The sequence below is a fragment of the Pezoporus occidentalis genome, unplaced genomic scaffold (assembly GCF_034315485.1).
Source record: "Pezoporus occidentalis ecotype Australia unplaced genomic scaffold, CSIRO_AGI_Poc_V1 ctg310, whole genome shotgun sequence".
NCBI classification, from domain to species: Eukaryota; Metazoa; Chordata; class Aves; order Psittaciformes; family Psittacidae; genus Pezoporus; species Pezoporus occidentalis.
In genome coordinates, this window is record NW_026915053.1 from 381,934 (window position 1) to 409,618 (window position 27,685).

General features: G+C 51.3%; 2 protein-coding genes across 3 annotated transcripts; both read left to right on the plus strand.

Annotated features, from left to right (window-relative positions):
• Positions 1-3,297: 3,297 nt before the first annotated feature.
• On the plus strand, positions 3,298-7,532 carry LOC134168482 (cytochrome b-c1 complex subunit 10). The gene is made up of 3 exons (XM_062628213.1): positions 3,298-3,406; positions 5,695-5,829; positions 7,268-7,532. The coding sequence occupies exons 1-2, from the start codon at positions 3,357-3,359 to the stop codon at positions 5,813-5,815; spliced, it is 171 nt and encodes a 56-aa protein (XP_062484197.1). The 5' UTR covers positions 3,298-3,356; the 3' UTR covers positions 5,816-5,829; positions 7,268-7,532.
• Positions 7,533-10,537: 3,005 nt separating this feature from the next.
• Positions 10,538-26,741, plus strand: MBD3 (methyl-CpG binding domain protein 3). 2 transcript variants are annotated; one of them, XM_062628211.1, is made up of 8 exons: positions 10,538-10,661; positions 14,952-15,008; positions 16,850-17,009; positions 19,610-19,747; positions 21,846-21,936; positions 22,230-22,407; positions 23,515-23,712; positions 25,549-26,741. In XM_062628211.1, exons 1-7 carry the CDS (start codon positions 10,648-10,650, stop codon positions 23,705-23,707), a joined length of 831 nt encoding a protein of 276 aa, XP_062484195.1. In that variant the 5' UTR covers positions 10,538-10,647; the 3' UTR covers positions 23,708-23,712; positions 25,549-26,741. The 2 variants fall into 2 exon arrangements, with proteins under 2 accessions (XP_062484195.1, XP_062484196.1); XM_062628212.1 differs by lacking the exon at positions 14,952-15,008 and having other exon boundaries at positions 10,541-10,661.
• The last annotated feature ends 944 nt before the right edge of the window (positions 26,742-27,685 follow it).

Below are 27,685 nucleotides of genomic sequence, written 5' to 3' on the forward strand. Positions count from 1 at the left end.
TGGGCCAGGACGAGCCTCAGCCCCCGAGGTGCAGTGCTGGCTCACCTGGAGCAAGCCGTGCCCGCTGGCTTCCCCTCTTCCTGCTCAACACCAGCAATAGTAAGACCTGTTTTCTGTACCATAAGCTTGCACAAGGTCTTTGCCCTGTTAAATCCTATGCAACTCCCTCTCCTCTCCCCTGGGGCTCTCCACATCCCATCCCAGCCCGTTCTTCCTGCTCTTGTCCGTGACTGCTGAGTTCCTGCTCCCTGCTGCTCTTCGGGTCCAGCTTCATTTCTAGCAGCTCCAAAAGCATTTCAAGGCCTGTGCCCTGGAGCTGGGAGGGGGTAAAGAAGGGGTGAGACCAGAGGAACATCCCTTCCAACTCACGCTGCAGGAGCTAGCAGTGAATTGGAGAGGGCAAGGCCTGGTCCTAGGGCTCCTCCATTGCACCCTTCACTCTCCTGTGCCTTCTGCTCAATACTTGGTGGCTCCCTGCCAGCATCCTTCATCTCGCACCGTCTCCCCCAGTACCCCTTGAATGGAGAAGCTGTGTCCCACCTTGTTGCTGCCCACCTCTACAGACTGCTCTGTTAATGCCTGAGCCTTGGGCTTGGCTTGGCTTGGTCTTCCTTCAGCCTCCCCAAGCCTGAAGGTGTGTTTTCCTTCCTCCTGTGCACCCCAGTGTGTGCAGCCAGCACCTCCAAGCTGTTCCCCTTCATGCACAGGCATCGTGGGCTCCTTCACAGGGAGGCAGGACCATGCCACTGCTGGCCCATCGGCTGGGGCAGAGGCTTGAGGATTCAGGAGGTGGATGCTGTGGGTAGGTCCCATGGCGTCACCGCCCCTCCTTGGCCTCGGGGCTGGTGTGGGGGGACCCGGTGCTGTGCTCAGAGGTTTGCTCTTCAATTCCCCCCTTCTGGAGAATCAGCACTGCAGTGCCTTTGCCTGTGGGGCTCCTGCATGAGCCGAGCGTGGAGGAGGGCTCTGGTGAGGACGATGCAGGCTGCAGGTGTCCTTTCTGCCAAACCTTGTGTGTCCAGCTCGCCCCACATCCCCTGGGGATGCAAGGGGCAGCCCTGCCATGCGTCTCCACACCAGTGTTTGTGTTCCTCTGCTTTTGTACACCTTGGGTCTTGCAGTACCCACCATGGGCCAGCCAAGCACCCCCCCAAGCTGGAAGGAGAGGGAGCAAAACTCACTCCTTCTCACATCTCAATACAGTGCAGGAGAGCAAAGGGCTTTGTGCCTCTCAGAATGGGGCGTCCCGGACACCGAGGCCTTTTGCTGAAGAGCATCCCCGGGGCTGTGCCCATGGGAGCTGTGGGGCTCCCCATGGCAGCGAGCTGGGGACACCACGGCTCCCCCTTCCCGGTGCTACGTCTTCCCAAATCACTTGAAACCCACCAGCGTTGGAGCCCAGCCACGTGCCTGGACCAGGCAGGAAATGACCCCTTTGCTCTGGAGGGCTCAATGGGGAAACGAAGCGTTCCTGGGGTTGCTCTTTCCGCTCTATTTTTGTAGGACAGGGGATGGGAGATCCCTGCAGAAGTCGTTTATTATTCGCCCCATAGAGAGTTTTGGGTTGGTTTTGAGGGGTTGTTTTTTTTTTTTTACCCTTCAAAACCAACCAAAACTCATCCTTGCTTTTGATGTTTATGCTGCCTACCTGTAAATCCAGATGTACTTAAGTGGCTGAAATCCTTGTTCTTAAATCAGATACACATTATAGTTTTGAACTATATATATAGTAAATATATATATATATATGCCTAACCCAGCAAAAAAATTAAAGGGAAAAAAAAAAGGTCTTTGGGGGTGGGAAATGTCCTTTGAAATGAATCACAATTGGGGGATAAAATTGTGTTTCTGAGTGCCTCAAGATATGAATTGTTTTCATTTTTTTAAATAATTTTATACAAGTGTCCAAACAGCTGGCTGGATTATTTGGAATTTTGAAATAATCCTAACTTTTTTAAAGTAGACTTTGAGAACTGTCCTGTATATAACAGTAATGTAGCAATAAATGTGACCTTTTATAACAATAGCCCTTAACCTCGTTCTTCTTGCCCGGGTCTTTTCAGCTGTGGTGCACCTGCGAATGCAAAGGGGTCCTAAAGGCTGTGCCTTGGCCAAAGAAGAAGGAGAAGACACTGCAGGTTTAGAACAGAATCATGGAATGGTTTGGGTTGGAAAGGACCTTAAGAGCATCCAGTTCCAACCCCCTGCCGTGGGCAGGGACACCTCACACTAAACCATGCCACCCAAGGCTCTGTCCACCCTGGCCTTGAACACTGCCAGGGATGGAGCATTCACAACCTCCCTGGGCCACCCATTCCAGTGCCTCACCACCCTAACGGGAAAGAGTTTCCTCCTTACATCCAGTCTAAATCCAGTGTTCCCAGACACTGAGCACTCACTTTCTGTTCCTGCGTGCCGAGCATGGCTCTGAGCTCCCCACATCACCCCTGTGTCACATCCAGAGCTTGCAGAGGGCCATCAGAAAGCCTTTGACAGTCGCGTGGAGGTGCCGGGGTCTCCCTGCTGCAGCACAGCTCCTCCTTGGGGCGATGCTCTGGTGGATGCTGTGGTCCACGGGGTCCTCCGCCACCTCTCCGTGGTGCAGATCTCGGTGCCGGCTGCGGTTTAGCCCGGGTTGCATGGAGCATCTCCTTGGGTGTAGCTGGGAATGCAGCCCCTGCGTGTCCGCGGACAGGGGAGGTTGCAGCAGTCTTGGCTTCCTTGCCTCTGGGGAGCACCCAGTGAAGGCAGCACTGGGAGGGTGCAGATTGGAAGTCAAGTCAAAGACACCCAGCCCTTCCCAGGAGCCCAGCGTAGGGTAATGGGGGAGAGACATCACTGCGAGAGAGACATGGAGGTGCTGGAGAGGGGGTCAACAGAGCCGGAGCCTGAGTGTGATGGGGAACGGCTGAAGGACTTGGGGGGGTTCCCATGGAGAAGGCTCGGGGGGGGGGACCTGATGGCTCCCTACAAGTGCCTGGCAGGAGGATGGAGCCAGATGGGGCTGGGATCTGTCCCCCCAAGGGGCCTCAAGATGCACCCTTTGGGGTGGAAGCTCACCCAGTTCCATCGCCATCGCCACGGGCAGGGACACCTTCCACTAGGCCAAATGGATGCGCTCATGTTTGATGCGGGCATCACGGGGCCATGAGGGACGAAGACCGGGAATGGCGGATGCAATCCGCCATTCCCGGTCTTCGTCCCTCATGGCCCCGTGGATGGGGGGTGTTGCCATGACAACGCCGCTTGACTCAGGCAGCGCCGAGGGCAGCCCCATGCTCGGCGCTGCCTCACGAAGGCCCCCGCGGCTTGCTCATGCGCAGTGGGGGTGACTTTGAGGCCGTGGTGTCGGCGCTATGCTGGCCAAGGTGCTCGGGCCGCGCTACGCCCAGCTCCTGCAGACCTGGTGAGGGCGGGGGCGGGTTAGGTTCGGGTTAGGTTCGGGTTGGGTTCGGGTTGGGTTCGGGTTCGGGTTGGGTTGGGGTTGGGGTTGGGTCGGGTTCGGGTTCGGGTTAGGTTCGGGCTCGGGTTGGGTTCGGGGTGGGTTAGGTTCGGGTTCGGGCTCGGGTTGGGTTCGGGCGCGGTTCGGGTGCGGTTCGGGTTCGGGTTAGGTTCGGGTTGGGGTTGGGTTCGGGTGCGGGTTCGGGTTGAGTTCGGGTTAGGTTCGGGTTGGGTTCGGGTTCGGGTTGGGTTCGGGTTGCATTCGGGTGCGTGTTAGGTTCGGGTTGGGTTCGGGTTCGGGCTCGGGTTGGGTTCGGGTTAGGTTCGGGTTGGGTTCGGGTTGGGGTTGGGTTGGGTTGGGGTTTGGGTTGGGTTGGGTTCGGGTTCGGGTTAGGTTCGGGTTCGGATTGAGGTTGGGTTCGGGTTGGGTTCGAGGTTGGGTTCGGGTTGGGTTCAGGTGCGGGTTAGGTTCGGGTTGGGGTTGGGTTCGGGTTGGGGTTGAGGTTGGGTTCAGGTTGGGTTCGGGTTGGGGTTCAGGTTGGGTTCGGGTTGGGTTCGGGTTCAGGGTGGGTTCGGGTGCGGTTCGGGTTGGGGTTGGGTTCGGGTTCGGGTTAGGTTCGGGTTGGGGTTGGGGTTAGGTTTGGGTGCGGTTCAGGTTGGGGTTGGGTTCGGGTGCGGGTTGGGTTCGGGTTAGGTTCGGGTTGGGTTGGGGTTGGGTTGGGTTGGGGTTGGGTTCAGGTGCGGGTTAGGTTCGGGTTGGGGTTGGGTTCGGGGTTGGTTCGGGTTAGGTTCGGATTGGGGTTGGGTTCGGGTTGGGTTGGGGTTGGGTTCGGATTAGGTTCGGGTGCAGGTTCGGGTTGGGTTGGGGCTGGGTTGGGGTTGGGTGCATGTTCGGGTTGGGGTTGGGTTCGGGCTCAGGTTGGGTTCGGGTTAGGTTTGGGTTTGGGTTCGGGTTGGGGTTGGGTTCGGGTTTGGGTTCGGTTCGGGCTGCGGCTCGGGTGCGGGCTCGGGGGTTCGGGTGTGGGTCCGGGTTCGGGCTCGAGTTCGGGTCCGCGTGCGGGCTCGGGGGTTCGGGCTCGGGTCTGGGTTCGGGCTCGGGCTCAGGTTTGGGCTCGGATTCGGGTCCGGGTTCAGGATCGGGGGTTCAGGCTCGGGTTTGGGCTTGGGATCAGGTTCGAGCTCAGGTTCGGGTCCGAGCTCAGGCTCGGGTGCGGGCTCGGGCTCGGGTTTGAGCTTGGGTTCGGGTGCGGGATCGGGTTCGCGTTCGGGTTCAGGTTCGAACTCGGGCTCGGGTCCGGGCTCGGGTTCGGGCTCGGGCGCTCCAGGAGCCTGAGGGGCTTCCCGAGGCGGTTCCATGCGCCTCGGCCTTGTCCCGTGGGTCTGGTCAGTGCGAGGCCCGGCTGGGTTTGAAGGGGGTTGTTGAAGGGGGGTCGGTGCTGCCTCGCCGTGGTTCGGTGTGTTCGGGGGACCCAGGGCTGTGAGGAACGTGGGGTGAGCAGGGACTGGAGCAGCTCCTGCAGGGAGCCAGGCTGGGAACATTGGGGCTGTTGAAGAGAAGCTGCGTGGAGACCTCAGAGCAGCTCCCAGTGTCTGAAGGGGGCTACAAGGATGCTGGAGAGGGACTCTTCATCAGGGACTGCAGCGATAGGACAAGGGGTGATGGGTTCAGACTGGACCAGGGGAAGTTCAGGTTGGAGATAAGGCAGAAGCTCTTCCCTGGGAGGGTGCTGAGGCGCTGGCACAGGGTGCCCAGAGAAGCTGTGGCTGCCCCATCCCTGGCAGTGTTCAAGGCCAGGTTGGACACAGGGGCTTGGAGCAAGCTGCTCCAGGGCAGGGGTCCCTGCCCGTGGCAGGGGTTGGAGCTGGAGGAGCTTTAAGGTCCCTTCAACCCAACCCAGGCTGTGGGTCTGTAAATGCTGCAGCGCCAGCGAGTGCCGCTTTGCAGGGTTGTGTGAGGGCAAACGGTGTAGCCTGAAGGCTCGGATAAAGCCATCGTGAGTATTGCAGTGCAATGGTTAAAGAAATCCATGCATCTTTTCCTGTCTTGGTAACGCTCTTCTTACGTGAAATCACATCAAGCTTTTCTCTTGACTGGGTTGGGGTCTGATGCTTTATGAGATTCTCCAAGATTCCTGCCAGGCTTTTCCCTTTTATTCAGAGGACTTCCCCAGGTGCCTTAGCATTTGTCAGACCTTTCACAGTGGAGAATTAATGTTGTTTACCAGCAGCATTATGTGTGTGTGTCTTCCTTAGGACTCCCACCCTCGTGACGTGGGGTAGTGTGGCTGGTATCGGTGTAATATGGGGCACAGACTGGAAGCTGGTCCTTCAATATGTTCCCTACATCGGTGGCAAGTATAAAACTGAAGACTAAGCTTCCCTCTAATGGTAAGTGCTGGTGGTGCTTCTCTTAGCTGGAATAGTAGCGTGGGCTTGGTGTGACACTTGATGAGCCCGGTCTGGCCAGGGCACAGTCAGGTACTAATACGCTCAATTTGAGTGTTCAGGACTTTTTCCCTTTCTGTCTGGGGCTTCCCAGAGCGCCAGGAGGATGAAATCTGAACCCAAATCTAATTTTCAAGTGAATATTGTGCAAGTGGTGGATTCTTCCCAAGCTGGTGTAGTTCTTGCGAAGTCAAATCAAGTTGTTGATGCTGAACTGAGGAGCGTTCCGAGGCAGAATGGCTTCAAACTCCTGACTTTTTTTGTTGCTAGGTGACTTCAGACTCCTTTCTGCTCCTTGTATCTCTCATTAAATGTAAAGTGAATGTTCAGGGCTTGTTACTCTACAAGAAATTCATTGGAAAATTGGCTTTCTCAAGTGATTTTCATTTCCTTCTTTAATTGCGTATGAGATGTGTTGTTCTGAATCTGACTCTGCCCCTCTGCTTTTGTGAGACCCCACTTGCAGCACTGGGTGCAGTGCTGGTGTGCTCAGCACAAGGACATGGAGCTGGTGGAGCAAGTCCAGAGGAGACCACGAGGATGCTCGGGGGCTGGAGCAGCTCCTGCATGGAGCCAGGCTGAGAACATTGGGGCTGTTCAGCCTGGAGAGGAGAAGCTTCGTGGAGACCTCAGAGCAGCTTCCAGTGTCTGAAGGGGGCTACAAGGATGCTGGAGAGGGGCTCTTCATTAGGGACTGGAGCGATAGGACAAGGGGTGATGGGTTCAAACTGAAACGGGAAGCTCAGGTTAGATCTTAGGCAGAAGCTCTTCCCTGTGAGGGTGCTGAGGCGCTGGCACAGGGTGCCCGGAGAAGCTGTGGCTGCCCCATCCCTGGCAGTGTTCAAGGGCAGGTTGGACACAGGGGCTTGGAGCAAGCTGCTCCAGTGGAAGGGGTCCCTGCTCATGGCAGGACCTGGAGCTGGGTGAGCGTTAAGGTCCCTTCCAACCCAAACCAGGCTGGGATGCTCTGACTGTAAACATGTACAAGTGCATCTTGTGGGTGTCCCCACAGGTCAGTGGAAAAGCTCTCGTGTTATGTAGAGGCAGTGAAGTGACCTTGCATTACTTTAAAGTTGTTTTAGCCAGTAATAGGAACATGGATTTGTTCCTGAGACAACAGCGATGTTCTTTGTGTTGAAGCAAGAGCTTTGAGGTGTCATTGTGCATAAATCATCTGGGGAGGAGCAGAGGAGGAGGCCGTTGCTGTGGTGGTCTGTGATTCCTTCCAAAGAGCCTGTAGGCCTGCCTGCCTTCTGCTCTGCCTGTACCAGCTTCTGCAACAGAAACTTCCTACCTGGATACTGGAGGCTTTTGAAGTGTGTCTGTGGTGGTGGCTGCTGTAGGAAGCACTGCTTAATGACTTGCTGTGTGTTTATTGTAGGAAATGGATTGCTGGATAGTGTTTTGGAGCCGTCCATCCGCTGAGACCCTGCTTCGAGGTGAACTCGAAATGCCCAGTAAGGATTCTGCAACAGGTCCTGGTGTCCTCCTCTCCCATGAGCAGCTCTGACCACTTGGTTGGGAACACGTCTAACTCCACTGGCCAGCCTGCCTCGTGTTCTTCCACTCATCACTGTCACAGCAACTCGTGTTGTCATGGGAGGAGTTCATAAACCTGATGGACAAAATAAACCGAGTGACTTACAGTTTTGCCTTTTTTTGCATGCGTGTTCCCTTCTCAGGCCACGTTCTTCAGGCTGGACTTGTTGGGGTTATGTCTTCAGCTCGTTTGGATGTGTGTCCTAAGGAGGAGCGTTTGCCTTTCATCTATACCCATTCCTCAGGCATCAAGCAGGGGATGCTGGGTTGGATGAGCCTCTGTTTGTGGGTAGTTTTTGCTCCTCGCTCCTCATACTGCTGTAGCTCTTGAACTGTTCTTAGTTACGTCTTCATTTTAAGCTAATCATTCCCACATCAGTAGCGCTTTGGACTCATGCATGCAGTTAGCTTTTCATAGCCAATATTGCAGTGTTTTATGGTACTTAGTTTAAAGGAAGGTTTTGCATCCTTTTACCATCAAACTGCCTGGTGGGGCACATATCATTTTGAAGCAGTGGGTCCTGTCTGAAGACCAACTTGGTTTAACCTAGGGGCTCAAGGCAGGCAGTCTGCAAACCCTGAGGGGCTTTTCATGTACAAGTGGTTTAAAGAGCTGCTTGGTCACTTTCTTAATGTGCAGTTTGAGTAGGGAAAGAATCTATCTGTACTTCATGCATCTCATTGTATTTGTGTCATGGTTTAACCCCAGCTGGCATTACAGGGGTACACCACCAGGACAATTCATCACCGTAAACTGCTGATGAAACAGAGCCCTTGAGGTGAAAACGCCTTCAGCTGATAGAGAAAAGAAGTGCAAGAAACACAAAACCTTTGTGTAAGAGCAGCATCACTGTTTTCTCTCCTGGCCCCTAAACAGGGCCAGATTTTCTCTCTGGCCCTAAACAGGGCCAGATTTCACCGTGTTATCATTTTGGGCTATCAAGAAATGGTCCAACCTCTTAAGGGAAGAAGCTGTGTCGCAGCAGTTGTGCTGCAGGGCTGAAGGCTTCCGAGTGGTATTTGTATGGAAAGCTGTTGTAATCCCTGCCCAAACGGTGGCACTGTGCAGGATGCTTCAGCTATTTCCTGAACAGAGTAATTGCTTAAGCATTGCTTTGGCATCACCACTGATAACGAATTGGGGGGGGGCAGGGAATATAATCACATACAAAACACTCTTTGCTGCCCTGCTACATCCAACAGAACAGGGCAGAAGCTTATGGTATGCAGGGATGACCATGCTGTTGCCTCCATCTCTCCCGCTGCCTCGCTCCAGCAGCGCTCCTGAATTCCTGGTTGACTCCCAAAAGGCCAAAGCCGCTGTGCCTTGGAATACTGAGAATGTGGGTTTGACAGCAGCCCTGTGCTGGGCACAGAGGTTTTGGTATCGATCTGTTTTCACCCTGAAAGGGGACATGATGCCAGCCTGATCTCACACCTCATCAGGACTGGAAGCTCTGACCTGGAACAGTTGGAGCCTCTGCTCGTACCTGTTGAACGTGTCCAGACAGGACGGGCAGAATGTGCTGCTGCTGCTGCCTTCAGACACCACCAAGTCTGGGCTTGCTCCCTCTGCTCCTGCAGATGAGGGAGCCCTTCAGAAGGCCTCGAACTTGCTCTGCCTGTGTTGCCCACTCGCCCAAGGCTCCTTGTTGTCAGTCTGCTGCTCAGACTGGGCTTACCTTTAGCAACGCCCCAGTGAGAGCACTGTGTGCAGCACATGAGATCAGAAGGTGTTGAAAGGAGAAAACCATATTCAGTATTTGCAGGCACTGTGAGAAACGTGGACTTGGCCTTCAGGGATTGTGGAGCTGCTTGTGTTTTCTGCAGCTTTCCCAACGATGTCCCTATTACCCTGTAATTCCTGATATTTCTCCTTCCAGGAGAGCAGAAGGACTCCAGAAATACTCTATTGGAAATATCTTCTGCATCCTCTGCAGAGAACCCCCCCGCAGCCCTGATCCAGCTCTGGGGCAGCAGCTCAAGAGGGACGTGGAGGTGATGGAGAGAGGCCAGAGGAGTCCATGGAGATGCTGTGAGGGCTGGAGCAGCTCTGCTCTGGAGCCAGGCTGAGAGCTGGGCTGGGGCAGCCTGGAGAAGAGAAGGCTCCTGAAGGGGAGACCTGAGAGCAGCTCCCAACCCAAATCATTCTATGATTCTTGGGCAAATTTCTGCTCAAATAATTACTGTTCAGGTGTGATCAGTGATCCCTCTGGTTTGCAGTATCCTGGCATTGCCTCTTTTCTAGCAGTTGATTATTGTTCAGAATGAGCCCACCAAATGTCACATCCATTACATGAACTAATCAGTGAAAAGACAAGGACGCAACAGAGGAGAAGAAACTTCAGATCCTGGTGAGTTCCACTGGAGGGGACAGTGGGAGGCAAGTGCACAGAGCCTTGGAAATCAAAGATCAGAGAACCCCAGCCTGGGTTGAGTTGGAAGGGACCTTAAAGCTCATCCAATACCACGGGCAGGGACCCCTTCCACTGGAGCAGCTTGCTCCAAGCCCCTGTGTCCAACCTGGCCTTGAGCACTGCCAGGGATGGGGCAGCCACAGCTTCTCTGGGCACCCTGTGCCAGCGCCTCAGCACCCTCCCAGGGAAGAGCTTCTGCCTAAGAGCTCAGCTCAGTCTCCCCTCTGGCAGGTTCAAGCCATTCCCCTTGGCCTGTCCCTACAGGCCCTTGTCCCAAGCCCCTCTCCAGGTTCCCTGCAGCCCCTTCAGGCACTGGAGCTGCTCCCTCCACAGCCAAGTTTCCCCTCTCCCTGCACGGGTTCCTCCCGGCCGGGTCTGGGTTCGGGGATGGCGCCGGTGCCGCTCCCGCTCCGTTGTGTCCCCGGGAGAGCTGCGGCGGGGGAGACACCGGATAAGCGCGGTTCCCGCCAAGCGGGGCGGCGGGGAGGGACTATATCCTTGCGGAGGGATCCGGCGGCAGCGATAAGCGGCGACGGGAGGGGCGGGCACGGGGCCGCGGGGGCGGGCGGAGCGGAGCGTGGAGGCGGCGGCGGCGGCGGCGGAGGAGGAGGCGGAGGGCTCGGAGCGGTGCTGGGGCCCGGCGGGAGCGGGCCGGGTAGAGCCGAATAGAACCGAATAGAACCGAACCGAGCCGAGCCGAGCCCGAGGGGACGGGGAGGGAGGGAACGGTGCGAGCGCGGAACAGCCGTCGGCGGGAGGAGAGCGCGGCGGCCGGAAGAGCCGGCGGGAGCGGGCCCGGGCCGCGATGGAACGGAAGAGGTGGGAGCGCTCGGGCGGGCCCGGAGGGGTCGGTCCCGGAGGGGAGCGCGGTGGAGGCTCGGGGAGGAGCGGGTGGTGAATGGGGGGGGGGGGGTCGGTGCCGCCATCGCGTCGGTGGCCGCGGCGCGGGGGGCGCTGTGGGGCGGGCGGTGGAGCCCCCCTCGTGCCTCCGGCGCGGTTTGTGCTCGGTGGGGCCAGAGCGGGCTCCGTGAGGCCGGGAGCGGTTGGAGCCTCCTCGGGGCTCGGCTGCTGCTGTGCGTGTGCAGGTGAAGGAGTGAGCCGGGCGCAGGGTGCTCGGAGGAGCCGCGGCTGCCCCATCCCTGGCACTGCTCAAGGCCAGGGTGGACACAGGGGCTCGGAGCTGCTCCAGTGGAAGGGGTCCCTGCCCGTGGCACTGGATGAGCTTTAAGGTCCCTTCCACCCCAAGCCATGCCGTGAATCTGGGGGAGGATGGAGCAGGGCGCATTTGCCTGGCAGTGCCTGATGCTACAGATGGGAGCGCAGGGATGCCGGCTCCTCTGGGTATCGCTGCTAAAGGGGAGCATGGCTGCGGAGCTGGCTCTGCCAGGAGGATTTCATTAACATCAGCGTGTGTCTCATGGCTGTAGGTGGGTGTATGCACCCATCCTGCACACGGGAGAGGCAGCCTCAGTGCACCCGTGAGCCGAAGTGTGAAGCGTGGGGCTGGCAGAGGGAGCAGGATTGATCCAGGTGTGAATGTGTGCGGTCAGCTGCACGTGTGGGTTTCATTCCTTAGAGCGTGGTTCTGGGCATAGCTTCCTGTGCCCGGGGTGAGCACTGAATGCCAGCCTCGAGAGCGGGAGGCTGGAGGTGCAGCTTCACCGCTGCAGCTTGGGAGGAGGAAAGACCTCGATCAGCTGCTGGAGACACAACAGCGCTGGAAAGGTCCCTGGGTTATCCAAGAATGTGGAATAGAATGGAATGGGTTGGGTTGGAAGGGACCTTAAAGCTCCTCCAGCTCCAGCCCCTGCCATGGGCAGGGACCCCTTCCACTGGAGCAGCTTGCTCCAAGCCCCTGTGTCCAACCTGGCCTTGAACACTGCCAGGGATGGGGCAGCCACAGCTTCTCTGGGCACCCTGTGCCAGCGCCTCAGCACCCTCCCAGGGAAGAGCTTCTGCCTAAGAGCTCATCTCAGTCTCCCCTCGGGCAGGTTAAAGCCATTCCCCTTGGCCTGTCCCTACAGGCCCTTGTCCCAAGCCCCTCTCCACGTTTCCTGTAGCACCTTCAGGCACTGGAGCTGCTCTCAGGTCTCCCCTTCAGGAGCCTTCTCTTCTCCAGGCTGCCCCAGCCCAGCTCTCTCAGCCTGGCTCCAGAGCAGAGCTGCTCCAGCCCTCACAGCATCTCCCTGGCCTCCTCTGGACTCGCTCCATATCCATAAAGTTGTAAGGTTGTGGGTTCAGAGCTGACCATAAAAAAGAGGGGGGAGCGGATAAGGAGCATTTTTTCATTCCGAAGTTACGGATCTTGCCTTTATTCCAGTGTGGACAGGGATCCCTGCTGAGTTCCTTTTTGGTTGCTCTTGCAGTTTGTATTTTTCAGAGTGGGCAGCACGCGTGTGGCAGTTCCTGAACCCCTCTGCAGTTTCCATGTCCAGTCTGCATGGTTTGGCTGTGCGGGTGCAGTAAGTGTGTGTGGGGAATTGCACGCGTGGTTTGAAGTGCTCCTGCGTGCAGTCACCAGCGCTGAGGGTTAAGGCAGAGCCGCGGTGCTCGGGTGGCAGTTCCTGCTTTGCCAAACCATTGTTTTGGCAGATGTTTGGGCTCGTAGAATCAGTGCTGGAACCTCCTGCTCACCAGTGCAGAAATGCTTTTAACTGGAGTGCGTGCCCCTGTCTGCCTGGGGCTGAAGGGTTGGCAAACCCAGGAGGGTTTATGTGGGCTTTGAGAGCGTTTTGGTGACAAAGGCTCCTTCAAACTCCGTGTCCTCACCTGGGGGAAGGAGGATTCACTGCGTTTTTTCTGCTGACCAAGTGTCTGAGAAGTTCGGGATCTCTGCTCCCAGGAGCCATTGACACGGCTGTTCTGGAAGGCTTAACCAGCTCTCTTGGGTGAAGCTTATTGTGTTGTGACTTTCTTACCTCCCCAGCACCTCTGTAGAAAGCTGAAGAGGTTTTTAACACCCCTTCACCCCCAGGGATGTTTCTAACTGTGGAGGAGAGTGCTTTTACTGAGCCCTCCCTTGCTTTTTGTAGGTTGTGATGATTGACCCCCAGCTTCCCCAGGGGAGCTGCAGTGGTGGTTGAGATGAGCCTTATGAACAGGGCTGGTGAGGTCTGGGCTCATTCCTGCTCTGGGATTGCTGCTTGGGTGCTTCTTTAGGGGCCTGGAAGTTTGAGGGATTTTTGTGTGTGTCCAAATTCTTTGTGTTTTGTTCTGTTGGGGGCTTTTGGGTTGGGTTTTTGTGTGTGTGTGTGGTCAGAGCTCCAAGCCCTGAACAAAACAACCCCTTAAGTGCAGGGCCTCCGTGAGCATCGCTTGGGATGAGGGTGGTGGCAGTGGCCAGCTCAGTTCCCCAAGGCTGCTCTGTGCGGAGCCACGGGCGCACGTTTGGGAGGTTTAGATGGAGCTGAGGAACAATTCCTGCCCCAGAGGGTGCTCAGGCATTGGAACAGGCTGCCCAGGGCAGGGCTGCAGGCACCATCCCTGCAAGTCCTCACACCCTATGGAGACGAGGCCTCAGTGCCATGGGGCAGCGGTGGCCTTGGCACTGATGGGGATGTTTGGACTGGATGCTCTTAAAGCTCTTTTCCAGCCAGGTTGATTCTGTGATTAATGGAGGGATGGGGAGATGCTGCTGTGCAGATGTGGGCTGGGTTGTCACAGCTGGAGAACTCACCTGGTTCTGCTTGTTCACACCAGTGCTTTTTCTGTGCGTGGATGGCAGCTGTATGTGCTAGCCTGCCCTGGGATAGCCAAGTTCATAGGATGGTTTAGGTTAGAAGGGACCCCAAAGATCATGTAGTAAGTTGCTGGGGTGTGGGGTAGGACGTGATGCAGATGCAGCCAGGGATAACGGGAAGATGCTGCGAGGGAGGGCACTGACAGTGCATGTGGTGTCCCAGGGATCACATCTCTCCCAAGGAAACAGTGTTGGGGTGCCCGGCTTTGCCTGGAGCAGACCTGGGGAGAGAAGTGCAGTGGAGGGAGGCTGCGAGGCTCCCAGCAGCACGAAAGAGGGATCACAACTGAAACAGAGTGGGGAAGAAACGGTCTACATTCTGTTTGTCACCCATCCACCGAGGCAGTGAGGCTTTGGGCGCGTGTTCTTCATCACCCTTTCTATCCCTGTCTCCATTTCTTTAGCAGGCAGGCGATGTCTGGGTTTGTTCAGAGTGGGTTTGTGTTGCCTTTTGTCTCTTGCTTTCTAAGTTGTGCAGATCCTCTGTAGGCGAAATGGGGAGAGTGGAGGGGAGGAGACTTTGTGTAATGAGGGAGGAGGGGAGAGGGCCTGGGCTCCTTAAGACTTTCAAGCAGGAAACAAAGGGTGAGCTGCACATGGAGAGCAGCAGGCACCTGGCAAGAGGCCGCCACGCATTCAGCTTCATCTGAGCCCCCATAAAGTCTGGATAACAAGGGAGGGGAAGCTTGCGTTTGGTCGTGCTTCTCCTTGGGCTTCTTTGGGTCCCTTTTGTTGGTGCTAGGAGCATGGAAAAGTGTGTGCAGCTTTGCAGTTGCCTTGCTCCTCCTAGCAGGGTGAAGTGGGAAAGACCTGAACGCAGGAGCCAAGCGCAGTGTGCTCACGGTATCGGTGCCAGTGGTGGGGTTTGGAAGAGGTTGGGGTTTACAGCTTTGGAGCTCTTCTGGGTCTCTTCAGAGTCTTTGTGCATGAACCCAGAAGTGCAAAGCAGAGCTTTTGCTCTGGAGTGGAAGGAGATAAACCCGATGGATTTATGACATTTAAAGGACACACAAGCATGTTCATAAATGCTGGTTTGCTGGTCCTGTGCGTCGTGATGTGCAGCAGGCAGTGCCACTGCTCACCTTTGGGGGCTCTTTGGCTGCTCCCCACTCCTTTCCCCAGCCTGACTTTGACCATCTCAGGTGTCCGTGATGCCCTCTATGGCTGTGTCCCCCCAAGCATGCTCCTGCCGGAGGTACCCCAGGAGCTCCAGAGCCCTCCAACCACTTCCTTTCTCTTGGGGTTCACTGATGGCTTTGGGTTGTAGCTTTGTTCCCTGCCCTGCTGTTGTTCCAGAGGAGCTTGGGGTATGGTATTGCCTTTTATTCAAGCCATAATCACAATAAAAGTTTTTCTTCTGAACATTTCAGTGCTTTTCCTTTGGGCCAAGCTTCCCCAGGAAGAGACAGGACTCTGAGTCACTTCAGGTGGGTTTATTTTAGACATTTTGAGCATCTTTTCAGATCCTTTGCCAGCTTCCTAGAGCACACACTAAACAGAAAAGCTGAAGGGCTGTGTTCATTTCAAATCCTGTCTCTGAGTGTGTCTGGTTCTTGTTCTGGAAGTTACACTGAGCTTTTGAACGCACCGTTTATTGTAATGTATTGGTTTAACAATTACTAGACACTAAACCGTAAACTGGAGCTGCAGATCTTAGCAGAGGAAGCAGTGTCATATTCTTCATGTAGCAGGAGTTTCTCTTCTTGGCTTCACTGACAGCAGTGATGGGTCTAGCCTAAAAGCTGCTGTAGCTGGTTATTCCTCTTTCTGGCTTGAGGCATATAACTCCTTTCACATTTGTTCAAGTGGATTCACATTTGAGTCTGGACCCAGGCTCTGTTACTGTCCAGCGATTGCTCCTCTCTCTGTTGTCTGCTGGCCTGAGTGTTGGTGCAGCTCCACAGTGAACTGGTCCAGCTGAGGAATATCCAGTGATGAAGTGTTTCCTCCCCTTCCCCCTACCCTCTAAAGATGGATTATTTCCCCATGTGGTTAACTGTGCATTCCATAGAAGCTCAGCCTAGTTTGGGTTGGAAGGGACCTTAAAGCTCCTCCAGCTCCAACCCCTGCCATGGGCAGGGACCCCTTCCACTAGAGCAGCTTGCTCCAAGCCCCTGTGTCCAACCTGCCCTTGAACACTGCCAGGGATGGGGCAGCCACAGCTTCTCTGGGCACCCTGTGCCAGCGCCTCAGCACCCTCCCAGGGAAGAGCTTCTGCCTAAGAGCTCATCTCCATCTCCCCTCTGGCAGGTTAAAGCCATTCCCTTTGGCCTGTCCCTACAGGCCCTTGTCCCAAGCCCCTCTCTAGGTTTCCTGCAGCCCCTTTAGGTACTGGAACACCTTTAGGTGTTGTTATAACATCTCCCCAGAGCTTTCTGTGACTCCAGCCAAATCTTAAGTGCCCAGTGTTTGGGGAGTCCACCACTTTCCTAGGGAGAGCTACATTGTGCTTATTGTCTGTATAGTCACAGCACAGTGACTTTTGCCTTATGCATAAAGAGTGTTTAGCTAGCAGTGCTTATTGGGGTGGTGCAGAAGGTTAGGTTGTGTTACTGAAAACCAACCAGGATGCAGCAAGGAGCTGGAGTAATCTGTGCCTGCTTCCCAGAGTGCAGTCCTTCATGTGAAACCAGGTGTCTGAAAAGAAATCTCCCTTCAGTTTTGCAGTTAATGGACAGTTCGCCAAGGTTTTGCCCTTTATCTTTGCCTCACTTAAGCTTTGTCATTCTTTATTTTGCAGCTTGTCTCTAATTAGCTTTTCTTTCTCCTTACTACTGTGCAATCCTGATGTCTTCCAAATGGTACCAAAGCCTTGTAATCAAACCTGATTGTGCTATTCAAGGGGGAAGGGGTGGGGGGAAGGAGCCCAAGGAGATGACTGTGATCCCAGTCATATCTAACACCCTTGGGAGAAGAAATCCTGCTTGAAAATGCATTTATTGTTTGAGACAGCAGTGGTATATACCTCTGTGCCTGTATCTGCCCTACTGGTTGTGGTGTGAATTATGCTATGTTCCTTTATACCTGGTCTGGATCTTCTTTATGTACAAAAACCGTTTTAACGTGGTCTGCACTTAGTCTCTTCCACAGTAACCTTGAGGAGGAGTTAACAGGAAAGCAAGGCTATCCATGTAGAGTTAAACGTGAGCTTCATTCTAGCAGTTCAGCACATGGAATAAAACTTGCCTGTCCGGCGCCGCAGCGAGCGAGGGGGTGAAGTGCAGAGGGTTTTCATTCCCCTTCATGTTTCTCTCCTGTGTTTCCTCAGCCCAAGTGGTAAGAAGTTCCGGAGCAAGCCGCAGCTGGCACGTTACCTGGGCAGCTCCATGGACCTGGGCACCTTTGATTTCCGCACAGGAAAAATGCTGATGAATAAAATGAACAAGAACAGGCAGAGGATGCGCTATGACTGTTCCAACCAAGCCAAAGTAAGAGTGTGATGCCATGGCAGGTTTCCCCTTTTCCATCTGCTGTCGTAGTGGCCAGGCTGCCTCTCAGAACAATATCTGTGGTTCTGGTTTGGAATTCATGTGTGGAGCTGGGGTTGTATGAGAGAACATCTCTGTTATGGGGAGCTGGACAGATACTGCAGTTCACTCAGCCTTCGGGTGTCCTGGTTTAAGTCCAGCCGGTAAATCAAAACCATGCAGCCACTTGCTCACTTCCCCCTTTCTTCCCCCCCCCCATCTCCCAGAGGGATGGGGAGGAGAATTGAAAGAATATAAATTCCATGGGTTGAGACAGGAGCAGTTCAGTAGCTAAGGTATAACACAAAACCCCTGCTGCTACCACCACTAATAATAATGAGAAGGAATAACAAGGGGAGAGGATATAAAACCAAAAGGGGAAAAGGAAAAGAAAGCAGTAAACGCAAGTGATGCACAATTACAATTGCTCACCACCTGAGCAGTGATCTGGGCCTTCTGGGTAACTCCCCCCTGTTTCTCTCCTGAGCATGACATGCTGTGGGATGGAATACCCCTTTGGCTAATTTGGGTCAGGTATCCTGTCTCTGCTTTGTCCAGACTTCCTGTGCCCCTCCTCACTGGCAGAGCATGAGACTGAGAAGTCCTTGGAGTAAGCATTACGTAGCAACAGCTAAAACCATTGGGTTGTTATCAGCGTTGTTATCAGGCTGAAGTTGAAAACACAGCACTGCACCAGCTACTAAGAAGGAGAAAAATGACTGCTGCTGCTGAACCCAGGACACCAGGGTGATGCCATGCAAGAATACTGTGGTACTCCTAAATCTCCTGTACAGAAGGTCTGGAGAGAAGGCTGGCATCTTTCTCTCTTCACCCTGGAGTGTGAGATCTCTCTGGAGAAGATCCAGCACGCTCTTCCCCAGAGCCCCAGATCTCCAGCTGACTCCTGTGGCTGTGCAGCAGCTCTGCTCTGCTCTGCTCTGCCATTTGGTTTTGGGGAAGAGGGAAGAGTGGCATGGGGCGGCAGGGATGAGGAGGCATCCTTAGAGGATGAGGCCCTCCTTAGAGCAGTCATAGGCCATGCTGGTATCTCGGCTTTGGAATTGATCTAAGGAGGGGGGCAAAAAGCTAAAGAGGCAAGAGGATGGCAAGGCCTGTTTGGAGAGCAAAACAAGAGTCTGTGTTTGGCACGTGGTAATTCTGCTGCAGGTTTAGTCAAGACTACCAGTATAAGTGCTGGTTTGGATAGACTGGGTCAAGTTATTCTTGGGTAGCTTCACTGTACACCAAAAGCTTTTCAGAACCCAAAAGTTTGTGTCTGTGCACCTAACCATGAACTGTGGGCAAGAGCAGAATGCTTTCTATGTATGTCAGCCAGTCAAGAGTCATCATCATCGGAGTGACTGGAGCATTTACAGTGCTGGGGTGCCACTTGGGCAATAGCACGCCTTGCTGCGGAGACCAGCAGCTCACACACATCTCATAGGCTATAAATTCTGCCCAGTCCTTCTAGTCAATGTACCAGTGGTTGTCATTGGCTTCTAAGTGAATTAGCACACAGATGGTTCAGAATTATATTTGGCCTGGATACATCTCTTCTACATCTCATGAATAAATATGTTGAGCAGACGCGGTGTCTGCATCCCCAAGAACAAAGTGTGTCCTGCAGCCATTTTCAAGACTTGCATGTTAGATCTTGGAGCGAGGAACAGTGTTCCTGTGTTTTCACTAATGTAAAATGCAGTCAGATGGTGAAAATTTGATGGTTATGGGCGCTGTTTGGAAACTGAGTCTGGTTAAGAAGGTAAAAAAAAGTGATCGAGGTTTCAGCTGTATTGGTTTGTTCAGTGGCATCCACAACTGGGTTGAAGCAGAGTGGTTTAGAATGGTTTCTGAATTCACAAAAGGGTTTCGAAACCCCACTTAGTTTTTCTTCTTAATATTATGTCCAAATCTGTTGGTTTAGTGGCTTGTCAAAGTGCAAGCTTGGTCTTCTGACTCCTAAATCCTGTCCAGATGGGTACAAAACCAATGGGTATAAACTCATCACAGGATCCCAGGTTGGAAGGGACCTCAAGGGTCATCCAGACCAACCTTCAAGGCCAGGCATGACCTAGACTAGACATCCCAGCACCCTGTCCAGCCAAATCTTAACAGTGCCCAGTGCTGGAGAGTCCATGACTTCCTTGGGGAGATGATTCCACTGCCTGGCTGCTCTTGTGGTGAAAGGCTTTTTCCTCTTGTGCCCAGTCGGAATCTCTCTAGGAGTAACTTGAGCCCATCACCCCTCATCTTTTCCATGGAACTCCTTGTAAAAAGGGAATCAACATCTGCTTTGTAACCACCGCTTTAGAGAAGATGCTGGGATGTTAAATAGAATGTGAAAGAGTGGAGAACTTTAATTTCTATAGGTCTAAGGCAAGATTTGAGTGCAGTTACACGTTTTTAGCAGTTGAACTCATATAGCTTGAGATCGTGCCAGTTTTAAAGTCCATGAGCTCTTGTTTTCCCTGCTGCACACCTCATGGCTGGAGCAGCATTTTAGCAAATTGAAAATCCTTCTTTTTGTGGGCTTTTCCCTTCATTTTGCTTGAAATTTATAGGGCAAGCCTGACTTGAACACAGCCCTGCCTGTCAGACAGACCGCCTCCATCTTCAAACAGCCTGTCACAAAGATCACAAACCATCCCAGCAACAAGGTGAAGAGTGATCCTCAGAAAGCTGTGGACCAGCCCCGGCAGGTAAGGCTTGTGGTTTAGCAGCTTCTTCTCCAGAACTAAGTCCTGGTTTGGGTGCTGAAAGGGGCCTGGAATAAATCACTTTAACTTGGTGATGCTGAACACGTAGTCTGCGGTGATTTGAGGTCTCTGATGTTTCAGGAACAATAATACAGTGCTAGCAGCTTTTAAAATCAGAACAAAACCCATTTCCAATCTGTATTTAATATGCTGTCTGCACTGTGTTCTGTAAGTAGACCCCAACCTTTGCTCTGTTGTAGTTAAGCCTTCGTTTCCTTTAATGCTGAAATGAAGTCTTATCTCCAAATTTTGGCAGACCTTGGAACCATTTCAGAGGCCACTTGCATTGGAATGAGAATCAGTGTTTCAAGAAATCCCTTTTCCTGTACAGACCACAGACAATGTGGTGTCTGTGATGTAGGACAAGGGATTGTACCCCCCGCATGGGCCTTCTTCTCAGATGTGTGTATCATTAGTATAGTAGCTAACTCCTGTATGCATAAGATCATAAATTCACTTGGAATGCCATTATTAATACAAAATCAAAGTGGTTTTCTTGCCATCCTGTGTGTTTGCAACCAAGTGAATACACCAAAATGAAAGGAAATCTTTCAGCTTCATTTAATCTAGTGAAAGGATGTAAAAAAGTGTGCTTAGGACAAGGGTGGCTTTGAATTTGGGCGCTGGTCAAATGAGATGTACCCGTTCAAAGCAGCCTTTGGCAGGCATTCCCATTTCGTTCTCATTACCTGCAGCTGACAGGAGAGCCCCAGCAGAGTTCACATCAGGGATCCTACAAATCCTTTGCTATATTGAGTCCATCTCTGTAACATTTGGAAATGAGATGTTCAGCTTCACTAGTGTGTCCAGATGCTGTCATTGGTATCAGTTATCATTTTAAACTCTTGCAGGTCTAGTGGAATTAAAAGGTAACATTCCAAGAAGGGAAGTGTTTTCAGTACAGGGTATTAAAAATACCCCATAAGCTACTGTCCTCTTGTGTTGGAAACCTTTTCTGCAGACTTAAACCTTACCTTTCTCAAGTGTGAGAGAGATGCTGTTTGTAATAGAGTTGGGTGGTTGGGGTTGGTTGTTGTTGGAACAGGTTGGTGGGATTTTAGCATGGCTTCCTAAGGAAGCAGAGCATGTGTATTCAGTGCTGCTGCTATTCCTATAAACCCCTTGGCTTGTTAAGCCAATAAAAGAGGACGTTCAAGATAAGATGTTGATATGCAAAAGAGATTTGTGTCCCTGGTGGGGAAGAGATTGATCTGTGAGTACAGGTGGACATGTGAATGCAATCTGTTAGCAGACATCAGCCCTATTGCCCAGAGCTGTTATAGTCTAACCTGTGTAGTTTTGCTCCTCATGTTACTACTTGTTGTAATGCAGCTTCCTCGGTTCTGCTTGTGCTTTCCTTGTGTAATCCTTTCTCTTTTTCAGGACAACATTGGAATCTATTCTCTGAGAAAGTCCTTTAGAGGTTTTTGTGTGTGTGTGTGTTTATATTAAGTAAATATGTATATACTGTATGTGTAATACACACACAGACACACACACACTGGTTTATGTGTTTGATTTATTATATAGCATAGAATAGGGCAGACTTGCTCTTTCTTGCTTGCATCTTTCTCTGCGTGATACATCTAAGAGCCTGTTAAATTACAGCTTTCAACTGCTTGGCTGGACTGCAGTACATTTTAACCCCTGGTCAGCAGGCTCCAGATGTTTCTTCCGAATTGGAAAGCAGTGCTGGCTTAAACTTCACCTCTTTGAAACTCCAGCCTCTGGGTTTTGGCTCTGACTGCCCCTTCCCTCCTTGGGAGCTGGTAATTGGAAAAGTACTGTGAGCTCAGTGGCACTTAGATATTGACAGTTCCTGGAGGAAGAGAAAGTCTCTCTCAAGGCACTACACCAGGCCAGAGAGTTGTTGTGGGACTGGCAGTGAGGCTTGTTCCCTGTGGCAGACCCCTTCCATAGCAAATCCAATAGGGAATTGTCTGCAGCAGTGCTCTTCCCTCTCTTGATAGGAAGCAGTTGCTTGGTGTAGTTGTCAATTCCATTTCTGCTCTGTGCCAATAAACGCTTTCTTTGATGTCAGCTCTTCTGGGAGAAGAAATTAAGTGGACTGAATGCTTTTGACATTGCAGAGGAGCTGGTGAAAACAATGGACCTGCCAAAAGGTTTACAAGGTAATCAGTCTGTCCTTCACTCCAGGGGTGGCATTTTGATACCAGGCAGCGGTGATGTGAAGGTATTGAGGTTGACCTTGTTCCCCAGCACTCAGCAGTGCTGCTGGTTTAAACTGCCTTGGAGAGGGCTGTACAGGTGCTGTTAGAAGTGTTTAGGACCGAGATGTGTGTTTCCTTAGCTTGCTAAATGACAGTACCTGCTTTGCCATTACTATTTAAATACCACCCCTTGTCCTGATTTGCTGTTCTTTGTCTTGTGCAGTGTTGGTTATCACTTTCCCTCCCCTTTGCAGGGGTTGGACCCGGATGCACTGATGAAACCCTCCTCTCTGCCATAGCTAGTGCTCTGCACACCAGCACTATGCCCATCACTGGCCAGCTGTCTGCAGCTGTAGAGAAGAATCCTGGAGTCTGGCTAAACACCTCACAGCCCCTTTGCAAAGCATTTATGGTGACAGATGAAGATATTAGGTATAGACCTAACTGTCTTGGAATAAGGTTTCTTGTGGTGAAACAGTGCCTTTTCTTTGGGTTTGGGGTTTTGGGGGTGTTTTTTTGTGAGGTTTTTTCCAATGACAAGTTTTAAAGTCTGCTGGAGCACTGTGGCTTGCTGAATGGATGTGAAGGCCTCTTTGTTAGAGGAGTTAAAAACTGTCACACGAGGATGGTTCCTACAGGCATGTAATTATAGGCCTTTATTTTGACCATGCTCAGTTCCTCTGAGGTTTGAGGTTTTTTATTTGTTTAGACATGTATCCTTTTATTGAGGAAGGTGTCTCAATTGGAGTAATCTTGATTAAGGCACCTCTAAGCAAAGAAGGAGTCAGAGAAAGCCTTAATACTGCAATTGGATTCTCTTCACCTTGCTCTGTGTCAGCACAAGACCAAATAAGAGTGCTTAACTGCTGCAGTGGCAGCAAATAAGGATGCAGTTTACTTAGGTGTAGCTTGCTTTCAGTAATGAATTCTATCACTAAATCAAGAATGGTCAAATTAAGCTTTAAGCTCAGTGGAGGACTGCATGTACCAAAGAGACTAACCTGAGAGCATCCTACTGTGCGTACACTAACAGTGTTTAAAGATAGGACCTTTAACTGTTGGACTGATAAATCTTGAATTAAAGGGTGACTTTATTGTAGTGCTTGATTTATACAAGAATGACCAGGAAAAATGGTCTGGTCATGATGTCCTGTGGCTGAGATGAAATGTGAATCCTGTGAGCCACTGATTGTCGATCACTTCTTCCCTTCTCTATGACTTTGACAGAAAAGGAGCTGTAAAATATAAGGTTGTGACTCACAAGGAAAAAGAACAAGAAAAGATTGAAATGGTTGGAAACTTAACCTTCTCCAGTCTCATTTTTGGCAATCTGAGCAGGGTAGGCTGACTTCTTCTTGTTTCAATTAATATTACTACTAGGAATTGGAAGTCTTGAGTCAGCTGCTAGGTTATGCAGATTTCAGCCTGAATTAAACATGGTCTTGTCTGTCCAGCTTCATGTATGAGGGATTTAGACTTCCTTTCCCTGGAAGGAGGCAGCTTTGAGGATTGATGTCAGTGTTCCTTCATTTGGGGTAGGAAACAAGAGGAACTGGTGCAGCAGGTGCGAAAGAGGCTGGAGGAAGCCCTGATGGCTGACATGCTTGCCCATGTGGAAGAAATAGCAAGAGATGGGGAAGCTCCTTCAGAGAAAGAAGGAGGGGAGGAAGAAGGAGAAGAGGAAGAGGAGGAGGAGGAGCAGGACCATGACCAGGAGATGGAGAATGTATAGTCCAGGTAATGTGCCAGCATCCTTTCTTACCTTAAACTGTACTTCACTGAGAGCAGAAATGCTTTCAGGAGGAATCTTGGTATATATTTGGTATAAATGTACACATGTTTGCTCTTTAGCATGCACTTTTAAAGGTGTAGTAGTCATGCCTTCAGGTAGCAAAATGAAGTATTTCGATGTGTGTGTAATGTCTGGTGAGTGCACATGGGGTGTTCTGGGCCTTCTGCCTGCGTCAGGTGTGCTGAATGCGTAACCAGGATGTGTATGTAAGCACTGGAAGGATTCTGCCTTGAAAATGGATTGGTTTCCTAAACATTTGCCTTGTGATGTCAATTTGCCCCCTGTTTATGTGTTACTTCCTTTGTTAGGCAGGAGGGCAGGGTGGGCAGAAAGGACAGAGTCTGTCTCTCCCCTCGCCTGCCTTTTTCTCTCACTTTTGCATTTTTAGGACTTGTTTTCATTCAGGCTGCATTAGGGAGCATCTTTGTGGAAGGTTTTTGAGGAGTGGTTGTAGAAAGTTAGGAAAAAGCAAGCTGACCAAAGGCAAGCATCCAAAGAGGGAAGAGGCTAAAAAAACTTCTTATGTGGTGAGAACTGGTAAACTGAAAGTAAAAGAGGAAGCATACACCTTCAACACCTGGAAACAGCTGAGAAGTGTAAGATCGTGAATCCTGCAGTTGCTGCTGTTACACTGAAACATGCTTTTGTATTATGCATCCCTTAAAAGTATCACAAAGGGCTTGCTTCTTGTCTTCAGGCGTAGCTCTGGCTTTTGTTTGTGCAATGGAACCTTTTAAAGGTGCAACTAGAAATTTTGGTTCATTGTCTTGTAAGCCAGAATAGCTCTGAATAGTGCACGTGTAGCAATGCAGAAAGAGGCAGATGTGTAAGGCCAGGTCAAGACACACCAACAGAAGTTCCCCTGTACGTTGCACTAGGTAGGACAGCTGATAGAGAGGGGATTGAGATGAGCTCTTAGGCAGAAGCTCTTCCCTGGGAGGGTGCTGAGGCGCTGGCACAGGGTGCCCAGAGAAGCTGTGGCTGCCCCATCCCTGGCAGTGCTCAAGGCCAGGTTGGACACAGGGGCTTGGAGCAAGCTGCTCCAGTGGAAGGGGTCCCTGCCTGTGGTAGGGGGTTGGAACTGGGTGAACTTTAAGGTCCCTTCCAACCCAAACCAGGCTGGGATTCTCTGTCAGTGCACCGTGCTATGAAGCAGTTTTTCCTTGCTGTGTTCTTTGTAACCCCAGGAGCACTGTATGTATCATCAGTGAGGTGAAAACAGAATTCACTGATTTTAAGTCCTGATCATACTAAGTTTTAGCCTAAAGCCAGGCAGTGTTCTGTCAGTGAACTAGGATAGCTAATACCCTGGGTGCTTTGTCATGTACCCTCCAGAGCCCATGAGGGCAGAGTCAAGAATGTGGAAGGGGAAAAGGAAGAAAGGAAAATCCCCTTTGTAGGGAGCAGCAGCTGTATTTCAGGTAGCAGAAAGTGATTTATGTTAAGCAATCCTTCAGGCTGCAAGGTTGATTGTAATGTGAAATCTGTTTGGCCTTTGGGAGACGCTGTCCTGTATCTGGGCTCTCTCTGTTCTCCTGTTTCACCGTCACCCTAACAGTAGCTTATTTGGACAGTGTGTATCTTGCATTCCTTCCTACTACAAAGGTCTGGCAACAGCAAGGAGCCAGAACAAACTGTCTGCTGAAGGTGAAAAACAGGAGATAAAGAAATGGATATGCTATGGCAATGCTCCTTTATGCTTTTAAGGGCTCACTTGCTATAAAGATACAAAAAGTTCTCATTGACTCACAAGATCTTCTTGTTGTTTTTTTTCCTCCTAGGGAGTTCCATGCAAGAATTCCCAGTATAAACCCTATCAGCAGGGTCAGCACAACTATTTACAAAGCCAAGGGTGTCTGCCGAGTACATTGCACCACCAACCCAACTGTACCAAGGAGCATTTTGATGTCCACATCAGGAGACGTTGAGAAGCTGATGGCTCAGTGATTGCTGGGTAGTTTTGAAGATGGAACTTGACTAAACTCCGTTCCCCCTCCTTTTTCTGAAGGGGTAGGGTAATCAGGAATGCAAAAGTGGGAGGGAATAAAGGAATATAAAATGGTGGGAGGTAAAATTCCAGGAACCAAATTTTATGGTTTTTTTTCTTTTTTATTATTTTGATTTTTTTTGGTGGGTCAGTCAGTGATAGGTGATAAATTTTTAAGCTTTTCTATCCAAGTACCTTTAACAAAGACCCATAGAAACCATTTGCTCTCTAACACAAGTGAGAGGAGATGCTGTTTCACTCCTTGGCTACTCTGCTGTAGGCTACCTGTTTGTAACTGACTTTAGGGAGGTCATTTTGTGTTGTGGATTGTCATTCCATGTGTCAATTCAGGCCATTGAACTTCCTTTTCCTCGCAAGACCATATTGGTCTTGGACGTGTGGTCTTGGAGATGACCTGCCAGTGTCTCTTCCAGCCGAGGTTTTGTTTAGTAGGGGAAGATACACTTGAGGAATTGGTCTTACATCAATGGCAGTTGTTTTTGTAGTTGGCTCCAGCATCACACTCAATGCACTCCTGTGCCCGTTTTTGATACGGAGTTGTGTGTACGTCCAGGCATAGCTGCATAGAGTTTTGGAGATGAATATACCCACTCTGAGGTGTATTTTGCTTTGGTTTAAGTCCAGTCAGAAGGAACTTCTCAGCTTGGAATGGGAGAATGACTCATTTCTGACTGACAGTGAGGAAAACTTCCTCCTTTCTTTTCTGGTGCCAAGAACCCCGACCTCCGTTCCTGTGTGTGCAGAGGGAAGGGGATCCATTTCAATAGGTGTGTCTACACATCTGCTTTTGTGTGCAGTAATGTTCTGACCTCTTTTAAAACAAGAAAGGAAAAAGGTTGATTTTTCTATAATTGATATCTGAAAACGAATTTAAAGCTTTTTATTAAGTATTAAATCTTTCTTATTTGCATGTGCAGTGAAGTGACCAGCATTTTGTGTCCAAAAATGAAATGATGTGAAACCTGCCTTAATGTGTTTATAAGTATTTGGCTTCACCATGGGTACCTTGATTGATTCCTCAGTCTCTTTTAGTACATCTGTGAGCATATTGGGGTAACTTGTGGCTAAAAATGGGTTTATCTGGGGAGGGAGGATAGGGAGAAGGGACAAAGATGCGAGTTTATAGCTCGGAGAATGCGTTGACTGGTTACAAAAGTTATTTTAGTCTTGGGGTATCCATTGCATGATTCATGCATGGACATTTCAGCTGACAGTGTGGTATAAAGTGGTGGGTTAAATGTTGTGCCACTGAACAATTGTACAAGTTGTTGGTATCCCCAAACTTGGGGAAGAAAGTAGCTCCCAGAGCCTTTATCATGTAAGAATGGTTAGCAGCGATAGCAGGGGACCAGGGGAATTGCCTGGAAAGTAATGACCTCTGGGAGTAGCTCAGCTTAGTGATTGGAATAGGTTTAAGCTCCTTGAAGACTAGCCCATGCCAAAGTGATTGCTATTGTACTAACTCTTTTCATAAAGATTTGAAAATACAAACTTCTTTGATACCGCTCATTTGGAGTACTGCAAGACTGAATCGTGCTTCACTGCTGCTCTGCTTCGGGGAACTTCACCTGGTACTGCAGGCAGTGGGAACTGTTTTCCTTTTTGAACAGTCTGTTACGGTTATTATCCTGTAAATCTCTCTCCTCTTGTAACTCATTGTGTTGAATTAAATGTTTCTCACAAAGCGGAGCTGCTTCTAGTCTGCATGAAGCCCCTTCCGCGCGGGGTTTGTGCTCTGCCCCTCTCAGTCGCTTTAGCAGAGATGCTCGTGCGTTTTTCTTGTGAGCTCTGTTCTGAGGTTTGGATCTCGAGATCTGGGGACCTGGCAGAGGAGAATCCAAAGGGAAACCTGCAGAGTCCTCCTGTGTCCTCGCCCATTAAAAGGCTGCCAGGATGTCCCGTCTAATGGG

What these genes read in the sequence shown, in the direction of transcription:
- LOC134168482 (XM_062628213.1), top strand. Translation starts at nt 3,357, where the DNA reads ATGCTGGCCAAGGTGCTCGGGCCGCGCTACGCCCAGCTCCTGCAGACC. An exon ending in GCCCAGCTCCTGCAGACCTG is followed by an intron (nt 3,407 to 5,694) that starts GTGAGGGCGGGG and finishes TGTCTTCCTTAG; the next exon opens with GACTCCCACCCTCGTGACGT.
- MBD3 (XM_062628211.1), top strand. An exon ending in ACTGTTCCAACCAAGCCAAA is followed by an intron (nt 17,010 to 19,609) that starts GTAAGAGTGTGA and finishes TGAAATTTATAG; the next exon opens with GGCAAGCCTGACTTGAACAC. An exon ending in GTGACAGATGAAGATATTAG is followed by an intron (nt 22,408 to 23,514) that starts GTATAGACCTAA and finishes CATTTGGGGTAG; the next exon opens with GAAACAAGAGGAACTGGTGC.